Source organism: Propithecus coquereli, unplaced genomic scaffold (assembly GCF_000956105.1).
Source record: "Propithecus coquereli isolate 6110/MARCELLA unplaced genomic scaffold, Pcoq_1.0 Scaffold37, whole genome shotgun sequence".
Taxonomy (NCBI): Eukaryota; Metazoa; Chordata; class Mammalia; order Primates; family Indriidae; genus Propithecus; species Propithecus coquereli.
The window spans coordinates 5,941,460-5,963,556 of record NW_012149396.1 but is presented as its reverse complement, the minus strand read 5'-3'; the positions used below and the strand labels follow the sequence as shown (position 1 = coordinate 5,963,556).

The 22,097-nt window shown below is 36.3% G+C and overlaps 1 protein-coding gene across 1 annotated transcript in view; it reads right to left on the bottom strand.

Annotated features, from left to right (window-relative positions):
• Positions 1 to 22,097, bottom strand: part of WDR7 (WD repeat domain 7) — a 312,258-nt gene that overhangs the window by 284,390 nt on the left and 5,771 nt on the right. Inside the window, exons 2-7 of the mRNA XM_012651797.1 lie at positions 13,079 to 13,250; positions 8,612 to 8,718; positions 6,998 to 7,076; positions 5,384 to 5,558; positions 1,679 to 1,755; positions 721 to 840 (exon numbers count right to left, since the gene is read on the bottom strand). Of these exons, the coding sequence (XP_012507251.1) occupies positions 721 to 840; positions 1,679 to 1,755; positions 5,384 to 5,558; positions 6,998 to 7,076; positions 8,612 to 8,718; positions 13,079 to 13,237 (717 nt within the window). The 5' untranslated portion in view covers positions 13,238 to 13,250. The remainder of the gene's footprint in view (positions 1 to 720; positions 841 to 1,678; positions 1,756 to 5,383; positions 5,559 to 6,997; positions 7,077 to 8,611; positions 8,719 to 13,078; positions 13,251 to 22,097) is intronic.

Below are 22,097 nucleotides of genomic sequence, written 5' to 3'. Positions count from 1 at the left end.
CACCTTGATTGCAGCCTCGTTACACATCCTGAGCTACAAGTACCCAGCTAAGCCATGCCCAGATTTCCAACTCATAGAAAATAGGTGATAATTCGTGTTTGTTGTTTTAAATCGCTAAGTTTGAGAGTAATTTGTTATGCAGGATTAAATAACTAATATACCTATGCTCAGAGAGTTGTGAGGATTAAGAGAAATAATACATGCAAAGCTTTGAAAAAAGTGCTAGGCAGAGAACAATTGCTCAAAACATGCTATTTTCCCATCATCGAAATATTAAAGTCTCGCAATGTGGAAGTAATATACTTCTTCCATCATTACCTCTGAAGTGACAAAGGAAGACCTTCCCAACTCCAAGAAACCAGGAAAAAAAATGACAACTGGGTATAACAACACCCTACAAAGAAATATCCAACCTTCAGAAAACTTACTACCACTGTTTATGTTACAATCACAAAATCATGACTAAAACAGTAGCAAAAAGTAGAAATTAAGATCAATAAAATATAGTCACAAACTGAATCATTCCATGAACCAAAATAAGACAACTATATATAGCCACATCCCAACTCTTCAAAATACGCTATCAAAATCAGACGCGAATTCTAAATGGCTAAAATAGTCTTGCAGCAAGCACTTCCTTAAGATTATCTTTGGAAGTCTCATAAACCAATTATCTTGAAGGGTAAAAAATACAGCTTCTTATTTATGTAGTTATCTTACCCTCCAGTATTTGGAACACACAACCAAAAGTGACCTTTGTGTGAATGCACAGAAAGAGATGCTTTGACAATTCTGACAATAAATTGGTTTGGATTCCTCCTCAAATATTGGCTCAGTATCCTGAAAAGAGAAAGATTTGTAAAACTTTAGGAATATCTCAGTTGTCAATTAAAATTATCACACAATGATAAAGACAACAAAATGAAATAAAGGCACCATTTGATGTGTTCATCATTTTAGCCCCTCAGGTAAGAGCCAAGGTAGTAAAAAGCAAAAATACACCCTAGAAACAGCTGGGCACACGTGTCGTAGCTACAAAGATTCCCAAGATTTAAATCCTGACGAGAATTAGGGTGTCAGCACTCTGGCAATGACCGATGATAGAAGTGTGCATTAATCCTAATTTTTGTAGCTATGTGTGTTTTTGTCTAAATTAAAAAAAAAAAAATGAATCAATTCATCTAGCTTCTCCCAGATTTGATGCCTAAAAATTCTCAACTGAAGAGAGTAGCACCAACATTTTCAGAAACTTGATCTTTTCCACTCATAAAAAATAACAAGGCATTCAAGAAATGAGAGAGAGGACTAAAAATGGCTCTGTATATTTTTTATGGTGGTTTGTTTTAGTTTTTTTTTTTCCTTTGAGTTAGTTTAAACAGAAGCAGTAGAGGAAAACCCCACCTCTTTTATGTTTCTCCTCTTCATATCCTGTGCAATGTGTTTCTCTATTTTACATCCTCGATAGAACAGATGTTGCCATCAAAAGTGAAAAAAATAATTCACTCACAGTCGGCATACTAGAGGATCTTCTATGCTACGTCTATAAGAAAACTATTGAAAAAGAATAGCTTTTTCCTTCCCCCTTAAAAAAAGGGAGGGGCATATCATTATTAAAATTTCAGACTTTATTGCATAAGAATAAAAACAGAGATATCATTCCCAGTCTCCTCTGTCTTACCTGCATGCCACTTATTTCAGAGGTAACTATCCACACCTTTAGGATGCCTGTCACGGAGAGTGCTACCACAGTGTCCTCTAAACCAAGAAGAGAAAAGCGGCCCAGGTTACCAATACAATGCTTTCTTTCTAAACATTAAGATGGTTCACTTAAACGAAATTAAACAATTGGAGGTTTTATAATTTGCATAAAATCATAATTCTCTATTTCCTAAAATAGAAAATAGATTTTGAAACACAGGTTAATAAAGAGTACCAAGAAAGTCATTTCTAGCTATTTTGAATTTATTTTTTTATTTCTAATCAACAGGTTTTTAATAATTTCAAATGTTTTTCATTACTATGTTAAAAAAGAACTTTTATTCTTAAAAATTCATAAATTTCAATTACTCATCAGGGAAGAGCACAGTAGCTTTATCTCTTCAAGGCACTCATCTCATTCCCTTCCCCAAGTACCATGCCTGCCTTCCAGATATTTTATTGTGCATTACATCCTCCATAGATTGTGATCAAGAGAAAGATGTGATACAAAACCTAAATTCGTAAGTTTTGGGTAAGGGATCAGTCATGGTAATATACGTGCACTTTGAAAAGATGAACATCAGAAAATAGTCTAATGCGGGCTCCGGGGCGGGGGAGGGATTTGTCTATTAAAATCAAAATCACATTTTTTCGCTAATTAACCAATGAACTATTGAATAACTTAACTAACCGATCTTAAATTCAATTTGCTTATTTCGAAGCAAATATAAGTGAACAACAATAGTACTTACCCTAATGGGTTACTATAAAAATTAAGACACACCTCAGGTACAGCACTCGGTACACACTAAATATTCAATAAAGGTTAGTTATTACTGTTATTAAAAGAATTGTTGGTTACCTTTAAGTAAAAACTTTGCCATATTGCATAGTTCCCTAGGTAACACAAGGCATTGGAATACATTGATTACCACATTTCCATGATCCCTGTACAGAGAAGTTATAACAACATACCAATATATCTAAAATTCTCAAACATCCATGGACTAGAAAATAGTAAGCGCAGATTAAAATTACATATTTGCAACATTATAAATTGATAACATCTAGAATTATAAGGACTACATAACATTTTCTGTTAGTTAGATTCTATTCTGTTCAGACAACAGTTTATACATATATGGAGTGAATGTAAAAATTCAAAATGTGCAAACTGCTTAGTTACAAATAAAGATCTTTTTTAAAGAAAGCACTGATTATAACTAATATTAGAGGTAAACATATGTATGATGAGTTGCCCATTGCCTGAAAAATTAGACTGAATCTTATTTTCACCGTTATGCTCAGGAATAAAGAAATAATTCTCTAATACGCATAAAAAAACCTCTCTGAGATGGTCTCACATCAAAGAAATCTGCTGAATATTATTTTATCAAACATATCCCAAATATATTTGATTAAAGAATCCTCCTTTTTCACTAATACCTATTAATAAACTTCAGAACCAATACTATGAAGAATAGCAGAATAGGTGGGAAATGTAGAAATTCATCCACTCTCTTCCCTCAGTCATTGCTTTAGTTCAGACCTGGACCACTCTCAGCTGAGCTATTACAATAATCTCCTAACTGGTTTGTTCTCATCTAAACTATTCTCAACAATGCCACCAAAGTGATGTTTAAAAACATAAATCCCTTCTGGCATTCTTTTTTTCTTTTTCTTTTTCTTACTTACTTACTTATTTATTTAATTTTTTGAAACAGCTCTGTCATCCCGCATAGAATACAGTGGCATCGTCATAGCTCACTGCCACCTCAAACTCCTGGGCTCAAGCGATCCTCCTGCCTCAGCCTCCAGAGTAGCTGGGACTATAGGTGCACACCACAACATCCAGCTAAAATTTTCTATTTTTAGTAGAGACAGTGGCTCGCTCTTGCTCCGCCTGGTCTCGAACTCCTGGCCTCAAGCAATCCTCCCGCCTTGGCCTCCCAGAGTGCTAGGATTACAGGCGTGAGCCCCTTCCATCCTTCTTATTAGATGCTGCCCATGATCCACGCTGGGAGCCAGCAAGCTACAGCTCATGGGTCAACTCCAGTCCACTGGCTGTTTTTGTAAATCAAGTTTTATTGGAACACAGCCAAGCTCATTCATTTACATACTATGGCTGCTTTTGTGCTATGCTACAGCAGAGCTGAGTAGTTGAAACATTGACCGTGGGGCCTACAGAGCCTAAAATACCTCATGCCTGGCCCTTTACAGTACAAGTCTGCCACAGGGTGAATTCCCTGACACAAAAGGGCTTTCCTGACCTGTCCCCTGCCAACTTTGCCAGCCTTGTATCCTACTACTCTTCTCATACTTCTTGCCCCAGAAAAAGATAATTTGTAGTTTCTTACACATACCTATCCTTCTTAATGCTTTTGCACCATTATATAACTCTTTCCTCTGGCAGAAACATCCTGATCCCCATGTCTGCCAGACAAACTGCTCCCCATCTTCCAAATCCTGGATCAGACTTCATCTGATCTGGGTAGCCTTCCTACTGCCCTCAAGCCCCTTCAGTGCTTTCCTCTCTGTCCTATTTCTCCACCTTGCACACTTTACACTCTCAACTGTCATTTGTTTATGTTATACGTCATTCTCCCTTACTAGAATTTGAGTCCCATAAGTATGTTCAATCCCCCGCACTTGGAAGATAGTAGGCACTCAATCAATAGTTGCTGAATGCTACTAAATAAGAAGCTATGAGCTGATTTGCAACCCCAAGAGGTTACAAAGGAAAGTTCCCACAAAGCTGAAGGCAATTCACTAATGGGAAACAGTGTTAACACAATGATTAAAGTAACACCTCTGGAGTCCATCTGGCCACCGCTCAGCCACATACATACTCTGTGATCTTAGGCAAAGACTCCACAACCCTAAACCTCATCAGTCTCCTCATCTATATCATGGATAACGACAGCACCCATCCCACAGGGAATTGTGAGAATTGATCAAACGTAACTGCTTAGCACGGCGACTGATACTGTGAGCACTCAATAAGTGAAGTCCTTGTGGGGGTGGTAGTGGTTCTGCTAGTTACAGGTAAGCCTTTACAGAAAGCACATAACATAACCATGAAGCCACTTGGGAGAAAAAGAATGCTCTTAAAAAGACTTGTAAGAATATACGTTCAATATTCAGCATTAATTATTGTTCTTTTTCTGAAAAATTTTACTTTTGCTCTAATGGTTGTTACTGAAAGGCTTTAACGGAAATGAAGAAAAGACAGTAATATTTGTTGAGTGTCAGCTATATACCAGGCACTTACCAGGAACTTTCATTAACTTTAATTGTGTATAATCTCCTCCCTTTTCATTATTTCTGTATGAAATGGAAACACTTCCTATGCCTCTTAAGCAAGTGACAAAACCAGGCTTCCGAAGTATACAGAGAAAACTACAGTTCCTCCCACCATTCCCCCAGGGGTAAGATATTCTTCCTCCACTTCAGAAAATCACCAAAAAGCTGGTGATCCACCCCAGAGAATGGAGATAATCTAATGCTTTAAATCTTAATTAAATCAAAGACCACTTTATGAGAGAAGAGAAAGACCATAAATTATTGGAGCAGTTATTTCTTAAATAAAATATAGACAAAATTATTAATTTAAGATAAATAACTTTACGGTGAATTAAACGTTAAGTCATGGTGCTGAAGATCCTACAGTGCATAATACACTGACCTTGTGTTCGGTGGGATCGAATAATACTCATGGAGCTAATCCAGTCTGGTGATATCTTTGATACTAAGGAGTATAACACCTCGAGGCTGGTGGCATCCACAACGAGGATTTCAGGGTAATGTCCATGGCATAAAAGCCTTCCTTCTCGCTGATTTCCAACAGAGAACTGGTAGAACTAAATTCATGTCGAAAGGACAGAGATTTTTAAATGTTCTCTTTTAATTTAGATACTTGACTAATATGTATTCACCAAGCTTATGATGATACTCTCCTAAATGCACAACTTCTTCAATAATATTTTTAGGTTTTCACTATATAGTGCATAACGTATATTTATATATATTTGTACATACACATACATCAAGTGATATTGTTTAAATATCTAACAAAAATTATTCTTTTCCTAATATTTTATCCTCGTTTTTGAATTTTGGAGCACAACATGATAATTTTTTTATCCCCTCTAGCTTCTAAAACAGGACTGTAATGAATTAATAAAACGGCTTAATAAAATCAGCTTCAAAAATCAAACCAAAAGAGAAGCTCAGGTGGGTCACAAAAATAATATGAATTTTAAATAAATGGGAATAGGTGAGTATAGGCTTATAATTACTAGTTATGACCAAATAAAATTTAGAAGGATGATTAGTGTTCAAACATATTATAATCAGGGCCTCAGTTTCCTTAGTAAAATGATACACGCTTCTATATAATTTGTAAAGGTGTGGGGAGGACAAATGAAACACAATAGGAGAAATGCCTACACAGTATTTGCTCAATAAATGTGAGTTCTCTTCCCCTTCCTTTCCCACTGAGAACATAATTGATCACATTTTCTATATAATTCATAATTTTCCCAACACTCACACAGTAAACAATGAGTAAACTGAAGCACAGAGAATTTGACAACTATGAAAAAGTAAGAAAGAATATCAAGAATGTAAGTCAAAAACTACAAATTCCTGTGAAATATTCTACATGTTAAGCCAGGCACATGAAATGGCCATTTCTTCTGGAGTTAGAAAGCCTTAAATGTGCCCAAGGACCAACTGAATGAGCAACAGAAAGATACAGTCCAAAAAGCATGTTAATTTGTGCCAGTCACAAATAGAATCACAAAGGCTTTTGCAAAAAAGAATTCAATTATTTAGGATCTGCAGCAGTCCCCACCCTTTTTGGCACCAGGGATGGGTCTCACGGAAGACAATTTTTCCATGCACAGTGGGGAGGGGGGGGAGCTCAGGCAGTGATGCAAGGCCCAGTTCCTAACAGGCCACGGACTGGGACCCAGCCACAGCCCAGGGGTTGGGGATTGGAGATCTAGAGGACTTTCCCAAGCAGCAAAAGGGCTCTCACTTGGATAACCAGGAGAGCTCAAAACAGCAGAAGCAGCAATTGGCTCACCCTACATCTTTCCCCATCAATCTCCTCTCCCTTCTTAGCTTCCCAACTGGACCATCTTAAGAGAAATACTTTTACCACTCCAATTCTATTCTTGTCCTATTATCTCTCCCCACCATTTTTCATATGATAATATTGGCTCAATGTTTTAAAAATACTTTTTAAGTGTATAGTTGTAATAATTTCTGCTTGGTCACAGAAATAAATACTAACCTGTATGCCAGTATGTGTGCAGGCTAATTTTGTAAATTCAATACATCTGCCATCATTCACATCCCAGAGGCACATCTCTCTACAAAACAAAATAATAGTCAGCTTTGAACATGACTTTTAAATGCACTGTACAACTTTGTCACAGTGGCTTAAAACTAACCTTCCTTTAAAGCTAACATATTTCAGAAAAAGCAGTGTATAGTCATTATTGCTGTTCATCAAAATTTCCAGTCCTCCCATCTACCATCTAACCCCACTCCAGCCTGCTAACCCCCCACCTCAACCCACATCCTTTGTGGGTCCATGGTAGGACTGCACTTCCTGGTTCCCTTTTGGTTGGTGTAGTCTTGTAAGCAGTTCTGGGCTGTACTGATGTAAAGCCCTCCAAAACTCTCTCCTATGCCTCTGTTCCAGAAGGTGGCTGCTTCAGATAGTGGGTGCTCCCTCAGCCTGAACTTCAAAGTAGGCATAGCAACGAAGCAGAGCAGAGCCCCCAAGTGATACAGAAGAGGCAAATGACAAAAACAAGGAATAAACTTTTAATTTAAACTACCGAGATTTGTCAAGGTAGCTAGAAAATTTAGCACTGCGAAACGCAAATAAAAGTTAAAGTCAATTGAACTGCAAACCTTTGCAAATTAAATACAATATTCCAGTTTTGATTCTGCATTTATTGTAATTTTATAGAATATATACAAAAAAACTTACATAACAACCTAAAGATATAACATTGAAAATCAGAAATGTCAATATGCCTTGTCTTTTGAAGAAATAAGATTTATTTAACAGAAGAAATCTAGGGTACTAATAAAAATGTAATGATCCTAATATTACTTGGGTTTTCTTTAAGATGCTAGTTTCCGTATCTCACATGATCTAAAACAATTTTTCAAGGAACACTCAATGTGAATTATCCTTTAATTGACCAAAAGGTACTATATTTTTACCCGATGTTGCCTCTTCTTGTTCCAAAAAAATTACACAACGTTCTCTTTGGGGGGGAGAACAATTTCTTATATAATTCTCTTTAAGTTCCCCAATTCTCTTCAGTAGCATATTGTATAAATATACAATTTTCTAAGCATCAAAATGTTTTAAAAATTCCTCGCACTCTATCCCTACAACTACTGTTCAGTGACCTACCTCTCCAAAAGCAAGCTACATTCTGAGACTTAGAAACACAAATAATTATGTCAGTGTACTAACATACATCAATATAATTGCATGGACTTTTGCATGGCTTCATCTTCCAAATTTATACTAGCCTAGCATCATTCAGGTTTTTAAAGAAATCTCAAAGTGGTCTGCCAACTCAAGAAAAATACCAGGGGGATTAATGATCATGCTTTAACTGTTACAATATTCTGAGTTCCTCAAAAAACAAGGAGGAAAAACAGACATGATCATAAATTACAATAAAAGTATTAAAAAAAAACCATTAATGGAGGTAAAATTTACATCCTTAAAACCATATTTCAAATATCTTGCTTTAGGTTTAGACAATGAAAAGCATTTATTTAGAAGATACTCCAGAAGAAAAAAAAATCCCTCTACTTACAATATACTGTTACTAGTTATAAAGACTTATGAAGAAAAAAAGTAAATAATACTTACCCACTTTCAGATGCACTCACAATGTACTGTTTGTCACTAGAAGCACAAGCTTTAGATAAACAAGTGATTGAAGCTGTATGACCAAATAACAGCGCACGAGGATTAATCTAGAAATGCGTAAATATGTTGGTGTGAGTACCGAATTTAAAAATTTACCTTTTAATTAGATATCCTGTTAAATATTCAATATAAATATACAAAAATAAATTTGAAAAGACTCGCTCAGAACACTAAAACCTAAGAACAAAAACTAAGAGCAGAAAAACCGTGAACTCTAATCCATTTAATGCTCACAATCACCTTCCCAAGTAGTTCTGAGGTAGAAATTGGAGCAAAAGATGACATTACTTGCCCTATATCATCCAGAGAGTGAGTCAGGATTCAAACCAAGGCAGTCTTAAGCACTAAGCTCTAGCATACTGGGAAACCAGGTTAAGAATTTGAATTAGTATATAAAACACAGTAATTGGGCCTCACTTCTTTTTTAAATGATAACTTCATTGATCTGAAAGCAATTTTAGTGTCTCTGGATTCACATCTCCAAACACAGAAAATAGAAGACAGTACCCTCCCAACTGATGGTATCAATGTTAACTGTCAGGAACTAATAACCTTCACAGACCACTGATTTAGTGACATAGTGCTTAATAGAATAGAAAAGCTGGCTTAAAAGACCCACTATTCTAAAATAGCCTGGCAATCAGCTCCTCAACTTACTACTTTGTACCAAATGGCATGCTGTTACTACAGGTTACTTGAGGATACATTTTTAAATAAATATTTAACATATACAAATATTATTTGTAACATATATAAGATATAAAGAATAAATTGAATAGCCACATACCCAGTACACATTTTTTTTTTTTTTTGAGACAGAGTCTGGCTCTGTTGCCCTGGCTAGAGTGCCGTGGTGTCAGCCTAGCTCACAGCAATCTCCAACTCCTGGGCTCAAGCGATCCTCCTGCCTCAGCCTCCCGAGTAGCTGGGACTACAGGCATGCACCACCATGCCTGGCTAATTTTTTCTATATATATATTTTTAGTTGTCCAGATAATTTCTTTCTATTTTTAGTGGAGACGGAGTCTCGCTCTTGCTCAGGCTGGTCTCGAACTCCTGACCTTGAGCAATCCGCCCGCCTCGGCCTCCCAGAGTGCTAGGATTACAGGCGTGAGCCACCATGCCCGGCCCCCAGTACACATTTTAAGAAACAGAATATGACCAATATATTTAAATCCCCTCTGTACCCTTCAAGGTGTCCATCTCACAAACCACATATCCTAATATATTAGGAAAGCTAAATTGTTCAAAATTAAATATTTCATGGGAAGAGTACTGAGATTGTTCTGTGACTCTGGTATTTGATGACCAAAAAATATTTCCAAACAAATTCATCTTGTGCACCGAAATGAGAGAAGCTCATCTTTAGTTTGAGTTTTGCAAACTCAATCATTGTTCATTGTTGGAATAGACCTAGAAAGTTTTCCCATACATCCAAAATTTTTTCATACATCTAACCCCAACTCTATACAGAGATTTAGGATTCTTCTACTGGAAAAAATACTCTTGGTTGATTCTCTAATTTCCCCAAAAAAACAAAATTTGCCAATAGTTTGTTTTATTTCCAATGTACATGAGTCTGCTGGAAAATTCCATCTTCAGTCATAATAGAGTAACTAGACTGGAATTTACTCCTACCATAAAATCTAGAAAAATGGAACAAAAACATATGAAAAACTATATCTAAATATTGGACAACAGCCAGGGAAGGACTGTAAAAAGAAAAGTAACATTGGAGGGCTCACAGGTCCCAATTTCAGAACTTAATATAAAACAACAGTAATTAAGACAGTGTGATATGACACAAGAATAGACATATAGAACAATGGAGTAGAACTGAGAGTCCAGAATGAAACCCATAACCTATGGTCAAATGATTTTTCGCAAGAGTACCAATACCATTCAATGGGAAATAAGTAGTCCTTTCAACAAATAATGCTAGGATCCCTTGATAGCCACATACAAAAGAATAAAGTCAGATCCCTATTCTGTACCATATATAAAAATTAACTTATATGGATCAAAGACCTAAATGTAGGAAGTGATACCATAAAACTCTTAGAAAAAAACACAAGGATAAATGTTTGCGACCTTAGATTTGGCAATGGTTTCTTAGATATGACAATAAAAGTACAAGCAAACAAAGGAAAAATAGATAAATTACACTTCATCTAAATTAAAATATTTTGTGCTTCAAAGGACACCATCAAGAAAGTGAAAAGACAGTCCACAGAATGGGGGAAAATATTTGTAAATCATTTATCTGTTAAGAAATTTGTATGTAGAATATGTAAACAATTCTTATAAATAAAAAGAGAAATAATTCAATTTTAAAATGGGCAAAGGAAAAAATTTTTAATAAAAAACATTTTTAAATGGGCAAAGATTCTGAATAGACAGTTCACCAGAGAAGATATACAAATGGCCAATGAGAACATGGAAAGATGTTCAACATCATTAGCGATCAGGTAAATGCAAACCAAAACCACAATGAGATACGACTTTATACCCATTAGTATAGTTAGAATCAAAAAGACAATAACAACTGATGTGAAAAAACTGGAACCCCCATATACTGATGACAGGAATTTAAAATGGTACTGTCACTTTGGAAAATAGTCTGGCAGTTCCTCAAATGGTTAAACACAGAGTTACCATTTGATCTGGCAATTCCATGCCCAGATGTATAGCTAAGAGCAACGAAGACACACATCCACAAAAAAACTTGTATACAAATGTTCATAGCAGCATTATTCAGAAAGGCCAAAAATAGAAACAACCCAAATATTCATCAACTGATAAAGTGTGGTATATTCATAAAATGTAAAATCATTTGGCCATAAAAAGACATGAAGTATTGATACATGCTACAACATGGATGAACCTTGAAAACATTATGCTAAGTGATAAAAGCCAGTAATAAAAACCACGTATGATATGATTTCATTTGTATGATATGTCCAGAATAGGCAACACCATCGTGAAAGAAAGTAGATCAGTGGTTGCCTTGGGGGTATGAGAGTATTGGGAGTGAGAGTTAAAGGGCACAGAATTTGTTTTTGAGGTGACAAAAATGTTCTAAAATTGTGGTAATGGTTGTACAACTCTGTGAACATACTAAAAAACACTGACGTCAGAACTTTAAACAGATGAATTATCCGGTATGTGAATTACATGTCAACAAGGTTGTTATCCAAAAAAAGTAATTTGAAAAAATCACCTTTCTTGACCCCACATTCCATACCAGCTACCACTCCATTTTCTCTGTTCCCCTTTACAGAAAATTCCTGGAAAAAGTTGTCAGAAAAGGGAGTTATTGTAATTGCATCAGACCAATCTGGCTCAACTTCATGTAAAAAAGTTGTGAGTTGTTTTTCAGTTGCCATGGACCTCCAGGTGGAAGGTCACGTGACCTTAGCATGGCCAGATGAAACAAGTGTGCAACTGTAGGTGGAACCTAAGTGTTCTGACCAGATTAAGGTGTGGGGACTGAATTAAGAAGTGGACACCACAAGGCAGGATCCAGGATCCAATCAGATCGAGCCCTCGTATCATCCCATGGCATGGTCCAGTCAGAACAAGCCTCCTGGCATCACCCCATTGCAAGATCCAATCAGATCATACCTCCTTACCCATGCTTATAAAACCTGACCAAGCCTCCAGCTCCAGGAGACAGACTTGAGCATTTCCTCCTGTCTCCTTGCCAGTTGACTTGTAGTGAACCTTCTCTTTTATCAAAGGCTGGTGCCATGGTATTGGCTTTCATGTGCATTGGGTAGTGAGCCCATTGATTGCTTGGTAAAATTACAAATATGGAAAGAAGTAAAGTAGTGGTGTTATATTATAATTGAAAGTATCATTGTGTGTGTGTGTGTGTGTGTGTGTGTGTGTGTATGTGTGTGTGTGTGTATGTGTGCATGTCCCCAAATCATATTTTCCTAGCTCTGCCCACTGAAAGGCCTAGAAGCAGAGCACATTGAGCACTGTGCAGTAGTAAGGAATGACAATAAACACAGTGATTTCAAATATCAATACAACAAAACTTACACTTTATAAAAAGTTTTGCCCTCTTCAAAGCATTTATCATAGAAGGTTTAAATGTTTTAAACTGCTTCTTAATACTTCTTTGGAAACCTTCTTCAGTATGGGTTCTAATCTTTTGAAAAATCTTAAATGTAACATATATTAAGCCACTGAGGATAGATATTATATTTCAAAATAGCCAAAGCCAGCAGAAGTCAACTCTGATGGAAAATATAAATAATCAATCTGCATACTACCAACTTTAGTCAAAACGTATTTTGTAGAAAATATATTATGAGCCCAAGTATTATTCTGGGGCTATGTTATCTTCCAATAAGTAGTTTCTTATATTTAAAATGTACAATAAGCATTTCAAGTACTTACTTCCAGTTCTACTGAAAGATCCCAGAGACATATTTGTCCGTCATGGCATCCTGTTACAATTGTGGCCCCATCATCTGTTAAAAGTACTGCTGAGATGCAATGTGTTGGTGCTTTCCGACCCCAAAGAACGATGGGTAGAACAAGGCTGTTTCCTGCCATTGTGCTTTCAAACCTGAAAATGTTATAAAAATTATATCAGATATCACAATGTTTCTCTCTAAAACATGTTATACATTTTTATATGCGAAGCCAACTTGTACAATTTGGAAATAAGCATATATTCCTGTAGTACATTTTAGCCACTTAAATATTTATTATTCCCCCCCACAAAATGAGAAATTTTTCATAACTACTTTCACATTCAAGTGCTTAGAAAATAAGATACAGGTCTTTACCCCTAGGCATTCACAATTTTTAAAATTTACTAACGAAAGGCCAATGAACTTTAGTACCTCATATTTATTTAGCACTTTACAGTTTATAAAGCACTTTTATGTACACTATTTGATTTTGATTCTCAAAATATTCTCTTGAGGTTGGTATAGTAGAAACTGAGGTAAAAGCTGGGACACAGAACAAGTCATAAAACCCAAATGCAAATTCTAACCTTCTGATCCCAACTTGTCTGCCTCCATAAAAAAAGACAGGTCAAACACAAAAATTATTCCCACAAAGTCCAGTATACACAGACTGTACTACTACCACTAGACAATACTTATGAAGAACTGCCTAAGTCCTGGGAATTCTGAACATTATATGTGTATATAAATACAAACATATATAATATCAATTATTCCCCACAATGACAAATGAGGTCTCCAAACTGCATTAAGTCTTCAAACCAGTAATAAATACCAATGCCAAAGAAAATCTCCGTACTGTTTCACATGATACTAAACATTAAAAAAAGTATGTTCAGTGAGAAACTCATTCAACCACATTTACTCCAAACCTATTATGCCTAAAGGTCATGAATGTTTGCTGTGAACTCTGAAACTCGAGGGAAAAAAAGAATTCCTTTTCAAGCTCATTTCTCCATACTAAAAAAGTAGCTTCTGGTGAAGGAATTTAAATTTGAGATAATAATCAACTAATCAGTGTATAATGGGGTGTACCTCTTGCAGGAGAGCACAAATATAAGGAATTATTCCTTCATGTAACAAAATTAAAATCTAGTCGGTAAACAATATTTAAATGTTATAAACTGTGCGGTTAAAGACGTAAATAATAGGAATTCAGAGAAGTTAGAGAGAAAGGAAGACTGGATAGTCAAAGTGGGCTCCATAGAAGAGAGGACTGCTAGATCTTATTAGACATCAGTGGTCACCTATAGCCTAACAGATGGCCAATCAAAAGAACTCATCACTAAAAAGAAAATGAAGCACGTAAAAACTATGAGTGACACTGGAATGCTTACTAAAAAGAATCTATATTACATTTTTTATTTTTTATTAGAAGGCATAACTTTCATCAGTTTGTTTACCCCAAAACTTCATCTTTTTTGTTAAAAGTAAAAGGTATACATTTACAAAAAAAATTCAAAGTTCACTTCCTATTAATAAAACCCTATTTGCCTCATAATAGTTTCATAAACTACCATGACACTGACAATTATTTCCATGTCATTATTTGATATTAGAGAATAAAACTAAGCAATAAGCCAATTTTAATACATTTGGAACAGCGTGTTCTTGGTGAATGACATACCCAACAATGACTTTTTCAAAAAGAGAATCTGGAAGGAATTCATTTTTCCATGGTGACGACATTTAGTTTTAAATTACATCACCAGGCTGGTCCGAAGGTAGTGAGTTATCTCACTTGATTCTTCACAGTCAGTTAGTTACAGATTGAACTCCTTGTTCTACTACTTTTCCCCCTCCTCACTACTGCACTTGACTAGTCTAAAAAAAAAATTATATAAATAAAAAAATTAAAATAAATTACATCACCAAAGAAGATTTCTCTTAAGTAAGTATGTATAAAGCATTAAAGAGCACACATGCTGCCTAGTTTAAAGAGAACACAAATAGATAGTTTCAGGACTCAGGAACATATAGTAGAAAATGCCTATATCTACAATCCACTCTGTATTCAAATTACTTTATCTACAAAATGTCATTTACAAATTTTTTTCCAAATATGTAAAAAAATATTCTTTATTTACTGTATGTGATTGTTATTATGGATTGAATGTTTATGTCCTCCCAAAATTTATATGTTGAAGCACCAACCTCCATTGTGACTATATTTGGACATAAGGCCTGTGAGAAGATGATGTTCTACATCTTAGATTTTTCTGATTTTTTTTTTTATATCATTAACCTTTTTGCTCCATCACTTGTTTTCCTATAAACTGGAATTTGGATCCAAAGACATCGTTTGGCTCAAGTCAACATTTTTGGCAAGAATACTCCATAAGTGATTTTGTATACTTCACACTGCATCGCCACAGGAAGCATGTAATGTCACATAGTCCTCCTATCAAAAATGCTACCTCTGACCATTTGATTAAGGTAGTGACTACCAGATTATTTCCAGTTTAAACCATCAATGACCCATGGAGCAATAATACTCAGATAAAATCATCCTGTTCCATAATATCCCATGTAATACTGGAGAATATCACATCGATTTCTAAAAGCTATAAAACAGTTAAGATTATGTGTGAAAAATCTAGAATCTGATCAATGTTAATTTCTCCACATCGTTTTCTAACTCCCAAACGCAAATGCAAGACGTATTTCTATCCTGGGAACACAGGCACGGTCACAGGAGAGTCGGTATCTTCTCAATCTGTGCACTTCCTGTGCCCAGGCAGGCTCCCTGTGACTTGCAGACAAAAACAAACTCAAATTTTCTCTCATGAGAACGGGTACACATGAACCAGAGCAGGCCTTAGCTACCTACCAACCGATGGGGAATATGAGAACCAAGGACTAAACCATAAATAGCTAAATGTCCTTGCCACAGCTGCAGTGAAAGAAGAAAGAAAAATTTGTAAAGGTTTATGCAAATTTTCAGAGAACATTCCTACATCATTTGTTGAAAGAGCGTGTCCAAGTCAAGATCACAGTGTGATGGAAGTGATCGTTAAGATTATGAATGTTCTTTGTGCTTGTGCCTTTGCCACCAGTTTAGTGAAGACTCGAAAAAAACTGAAGCAGATAATGAAGACTGTTTACTGTGGTGCAGTAAGATAGCCAGGTCATAAAAATGCACTAAAGAAATTACTCAGCTGCTTTCTTACAACAAAGGGTTTCTGGAATTTATGAGTTGTAAGGGACACAACCTTGTGAACACTTAAGCAGCTGACAAGATTATACTTTCTTATTTGAGTGGCAAGAAATATACTGTATCCTCAATGAACCTGGCATTTTAGGGCTGCTTTGTTAAAGAAGTTCCAATATTTAGTTTGGAAAGAACATGTGGAATGAGCAGATGGCAACAGGAGACTACATTTATTTCTTAATGCTAAAACAGCTCTGAAAACATGAGAGACAGGTTTTGAAGAACTGTAGAGTTATCTGGTCAAAAATAAATCACAATTTTAACAGTGATTCATAGATTTTGAGGCATATAAACCATGTTTTAAATTTCTGCAGCTGCCATTAGGATGTCTAAACTATTCTACTTATGCTCTTATTCATCACCAACCTATATCAATTTCATGAGTCACTGACTAAGCTAAAAACAAACTATGCCCACCAAATCCTTACTTTTTAGAGGAAAGAGATTCCATTCGGTAGAACCAACTTCAACTTTCTCCTGCCACCCATCTCTATTCTCACTTGCATCTCCAATCATTCCAACTTCTTTCCCTCACACTGCCATCAAAACTCTAAAATGAACACTGAAATTACTCATTGTACATAAATTGAATTAAAATACCCAGGAGAAGAAGAAACAAACATGTTTCCCCCAATTAGAAGTTGAATTGCCACAATACTCTGGGGATCAGTAAGATATGCTGGGTAAGTGTGAAGGTGTCTGGGGAAGAACCCAGCTCCCCCATTTCCTAGCTCTAAATTATGAGGGAATATGTGACCTCTCCAAGTTTGAGTGTCCTCATTTATAGCACTACTCTCCTTATCGACTACAGAAAAGATCCCTGCATGTCACAAAAACTGCTCTTGACAAGGTCACAAATGAACTCATCATTGCTAAATCTAATGTCAAGTCCTGAACCTCATCTTACTTGATTGACCTAGCAGCAGCATTTGACACAGTTCATATTCCCTCCTTGAAACTTCTTTACCTGGCCTCCAAGTCTTCATACTTTCCTGACTTTGTTTCTACTTCTCTGGCTTTAGTTTTTTGTGTATTTTTTCGTTTGTTTGTTTGTTTTTTAACCTTTAAATGTTGACATACGTAGAACATAATGCTTGAACTTTTCTCTGGCAACACTCCCTCCCTCAATGATCTCATCAAGTTTCACAGTTTTATTATAAACACTATCTCCAGGTTGAGAATCTCTTCTTTGAAAGGCTTGGGACCAAAGTGCTTTGGATTGTGGATTGTTTTAAATGTTGGAATATTTGCATTGTACATAAAGGTTGAGCATCCCTAATCCAAAAAATTCAAAATCTGAAATGCTCCAATGAGCATTTCCTATAGGCATCAGGTCAGTACTCAAAAAGTTTCAGATTTTGGAGCATTTCAGATTTTGGATTTTAAACTGACAATTCCCCAATTGATAGCTTGAGACTTACATATCCAGCTTCCTACTTGACCTCTCCTTTTGGGTAACTAATAAATAAACTTCTCAAACTTGGTATATCTTAAAGTAAGCCCCTCAACTTCCCCAAATCTACCCTTCCCACAATCATTCCCATCTTGGTTAATGGCAACTCCATTTTTACAGATCCACAGACCAAAACCCTAGAATCATCTTTAAGTCCTCTCTTACACAAACTTTCCACATCCCAATCCATCAGCAAACTCTAGTGGCCATACTATCAAAGTACAACCAGAATCCAACGAGGCCTCAACATCTTCTCTACAACAATCCTGTCGTATTTCCTTTTCATTTGTTTAAAAAATTTTTGTTATTTGCTTCTTAATTTCTTCACTGACCCATTAGTCATTCAGGGGCGTGTTGTTTAGTTTCCATGTGTCTGTGTATTTTCCAAGGTTCCTCTTATTAATGACTTCTAGTTTTATACCATTATGGTCAGAGAAGATACTTGACATGATTTCTATTTTTTTAAACTTGTACAGACTTGTTTTGTGGCCTCAGATATGGTCTATTCCAGAAAACCTTCTATGTACTGATGAAAAGAATGTGTATTCTGCAGCAGTTGGTTAAAATGTTCTGTAAACATCAGTTAGGCCTATTAGATATAGGGGGTAGGTAAACTCTACTACTGGTTTGTTAATTTTCTGTCTGGATGATCTGTCAATTACTGAGAGTGAGGTGTTAAAGTCCCCTTATATTATTGTATTGCAGTCCATCTCACCCTTTAGGTCTATTAATGTTTGCTTTATATATTTGGGGGTTCTGGTATTGAATGCATAGATATTTTTATTTGCTAAATTATCTTGTTGAATGGACCCTTTTATCATTACACAGTGGCCTTCCTTGTCTTTTTTATAGTCTTTGATTTATAGTCTAATTTATCTGATATGAATATAGCTACTCCTGCTGTGTTTTGGTTTCTAGTTGCATGGAATATCTTTTTCTACCTGTTTACTTTCAGTCCATGTGTGTCTTTATAGGTGAAGTGGGTTTCTGAAGACAGCATATAGTTGGGTCTTGTTTCTACATCCATTCAGCCACTCTGTGCTTTTTAATTGGAGAACTAAGACCATTTACCTTCAGTGTTATTATTGATAGGTAAGGACTTACTACTGTCATTTTGTTGTTTATTTTCTGGTTTTTTGGAGACTCCTCTTTTCCTTTCTTACTGTCTTCCTTTGTAGTGAAGTGAATATCTCCGGTAATGTGTTTTTTGTTTGTTTTGTTTTGTTTTCTTCTAGAGACAGGGTAACACTCTGTTACCCAGGCTAGAGTGCAATGGCATGGTCATAGCTCACTGCAGCCTTGAGCTCCAGGGCTCAAGCAATCCTCCCACCTCAGCCTCCCAAGTAGGTGGGATTATACATATGCACCACCACATCTGAAGAATTTTTTCTTTTTTGGAGACAGGCTCTCACTATGTTGCCCAAGTTAGTCTCAAACTTTAGGCCTCAAGCAATCCTCCCCCCTCAGCCTCCCAAAGTGCTGGGATTACAGGCATGAGCCACTGTGCCCAGCCTCTGGTAGTATGTTTTAATATGTTGTTTTTTATTTTTAATGAATCTATTATAGGTTTTTGCACTGTAGTTACCATGAGGCTTACAAAAAACATTTTATAGCTATAACTTTAAAGAAATGACAAGTTACCTTGGAACGCTGACAAAAACATATCTTAGATCACAAAGAAAAGAATAAAAAAAGGCAAAAAAAAAAAAAAAATTCTACACTTTAACTCCATCCTCCCCCCATTTTGACTCTTAGTTGTCTCAATTTACACATTTTTAAATTATCTATCTCTTATAGGTGCTGTAGCTATTACTGTTTTTGAGATTTATCTTTTAGGCTTCATACTAGATTAACAGGTGGATTTTTTGCATGTCACAAATCCAGCAATAGAGTATTCTGAGTTTGTCCATGTACTTAACTTTACCCATGCATTTTATATCTTGAAAAGGGTTTTTTCCCCCCATGTTAGTGTTTTTTTTCTTTCAGACTAAATAACTCCCTTTGGCATTTCTTGCAAGACATTTTGGCAGTGATGAATTCTCTCAGCTTTTGTTGCCTGTGAAAGACTACCTCTCCTTCAAATTTGAATGATAAGTTTGCAGGATACAATAATCTTGGACTGTAGTTTTTTTTCTTTCTCTTTTTTGTTTTGTATTTTTTTCACGTAGTTCCAGGAGGAACCCGCGGCTACAAGTGCACTGGAAGTGTCAATGATCATGCCACTTGAACTCAATGTAGTTTTTTCCTTTGAGCACTTTGAAAATGGCCTTCCTGCTGGTCTCAAACTCCTAAGCAAGCAATCCTCCTATCTCAGCCTCCCAGCTAATAATTCTTTTATATTGATTACACATTGAACTGTTAATATTATAGATAAGTTTGAATTAGTAAAATATTTTATTAAAATTCAAAAAAAAAAAAAGAAAGAAAGAAAGAAAGAAAATGGCCTTCCACTCCCTCCTGGCCTGTAGGGTTTCTGCTACAGACTCTGTTGCCAATTGGAGCTCCTTGATATGTTATGTGCTTATCTTTTACTGCTTTTAGGATCTTATCTCTGTCTTTGAACTTTGAGAGTATGATTATTAAATGCTTTGGGGTAGTCTTGTTAGGGTTGAATCTGTTTGGTGTTCTAAGACCTTCCTATATAGATAAATATCTTCCTATAAAGATATTTATATCTTTCTCAAATTTTGGAAAGTTCTGTTATTATTTCTTTGAATAAGCTTTCTACCCCTTGTTCTTGTTCAGCCCCATCTTGAAACTCACTAATTCTTAGATTTGGTCTTTTGAGGTAAGTTTCTATATCTTACAGGAAGTCTTCAATCCTTTCTGTTCTTTTTTCTCCTGATTGTGTATTTTCAAAAAGCTGGTCTTGAGCCGGGCGCGGTGGCTCACGCCTGTAATCCTAGCACTCTGGGAGGCCGAGGCGAGTGGATCGCTCAAGGTCAGGAGTTCGAGACCAGCCTGAGCAAGAGCGAGACCCTGTCTCTACTAAAAATAGAAAGAAATTAATTGGACAACTAAATATATAAAAAAAAAATTAGCCGGGCATGGTGGCGCATGCCTGTAGTCCCAGCTACTCGGGAGGCTGAGGCAGAAGGATTGCTTGAGCTCAGGAGTTTGAAGTTGCTGTGAGCTAGGCTGACGCCACGGCACTCACTCTAGCCAGGGCAACAAAGCGAGACTCTGTCTCAAAAAAAAAAAAAAGCTGGTCTTGAAGCTGACTGATTCTTTCCTCTGCTTGGTTCATAATGCTGTTGAGAGTCTCTAAAGAGTTTTTTGGTTCAGCAAATATATTTCTCAGTTCAAAGATTTGTTTGCTTTTTTATTATTTCAATCTCTTTCTAAAACTTTCTCTGGTCAATGTCTAAATTGCTTTTCTGTGTTATCTTGGAGATCACTAAGTTTCCTTTAAACTGCTATTTTGAATTTTTGGTCGGAGAACTCACAAATCACCATCTCATTAGGGTCAGTCAATGGAGTTTTGCTTTGTCCTTTTGGGGAGGTCATGGTTCCCTATTTGCTGTTGTTTCTTATCGGTATACATCTATGTTTTTCATTGAAAGATTAGTTATTTATTCCAGTTTTCTATGTCCAGCCTGTTTTGGTTTTTATTAAATATATTTGCTTAGTGAATCTTCACTGCTAGGTCACTGCCTTCTTTTCAGCTCTAAGTGATGCCTTAAGCCCAGGCTTACACTGGCTCTAGTAAATGATCAGAGCACTGCCTGACCCAAATGTAAGAAGCACCAAAGGGTTTATTTAGGCAGTGTGGGAAGGCTGGCTTGGGGTTTGTGCCCAGGGGGCCTGGGGAATGTACCTCCTACAGCAATTCTTATTTGGCATCACCTTTGGCAGAGATATAATACAGTTTCCAGGCTGGGGATGGTAGTTCTGTCTCCCCCGTTTGTTTCTGCCTGTCCCCAATAATATTTCTCCCTCAGACAGACATGATGCCACCTGTGGGTTAAGGCAATGACAGGTCTCCTTCCAGGAAAGCCAAGAAGATGGGGAAGCTGTTTAACCACCACATTTTCACTTTTTTCAGTGTAGAAACTGAGTTGAGGGGAGATTTTCTGTGAGGTTTGTGACTTTCAGAAGGTGGGGAGGAGCATAACAGATGTGGCAGTCTGGTTTCCTGCTATCTGCTCGGCATTTTTTCCACTTCTCTGTGGCCCTGGAAACTGTCTCATCCTCATACTTGAACTCTGGGTTGTTACTGGTGAAGATCTCAGCACTGTGTATTTTTTTTTTTTGGTTTTTTTTTTTTTTTTTTTT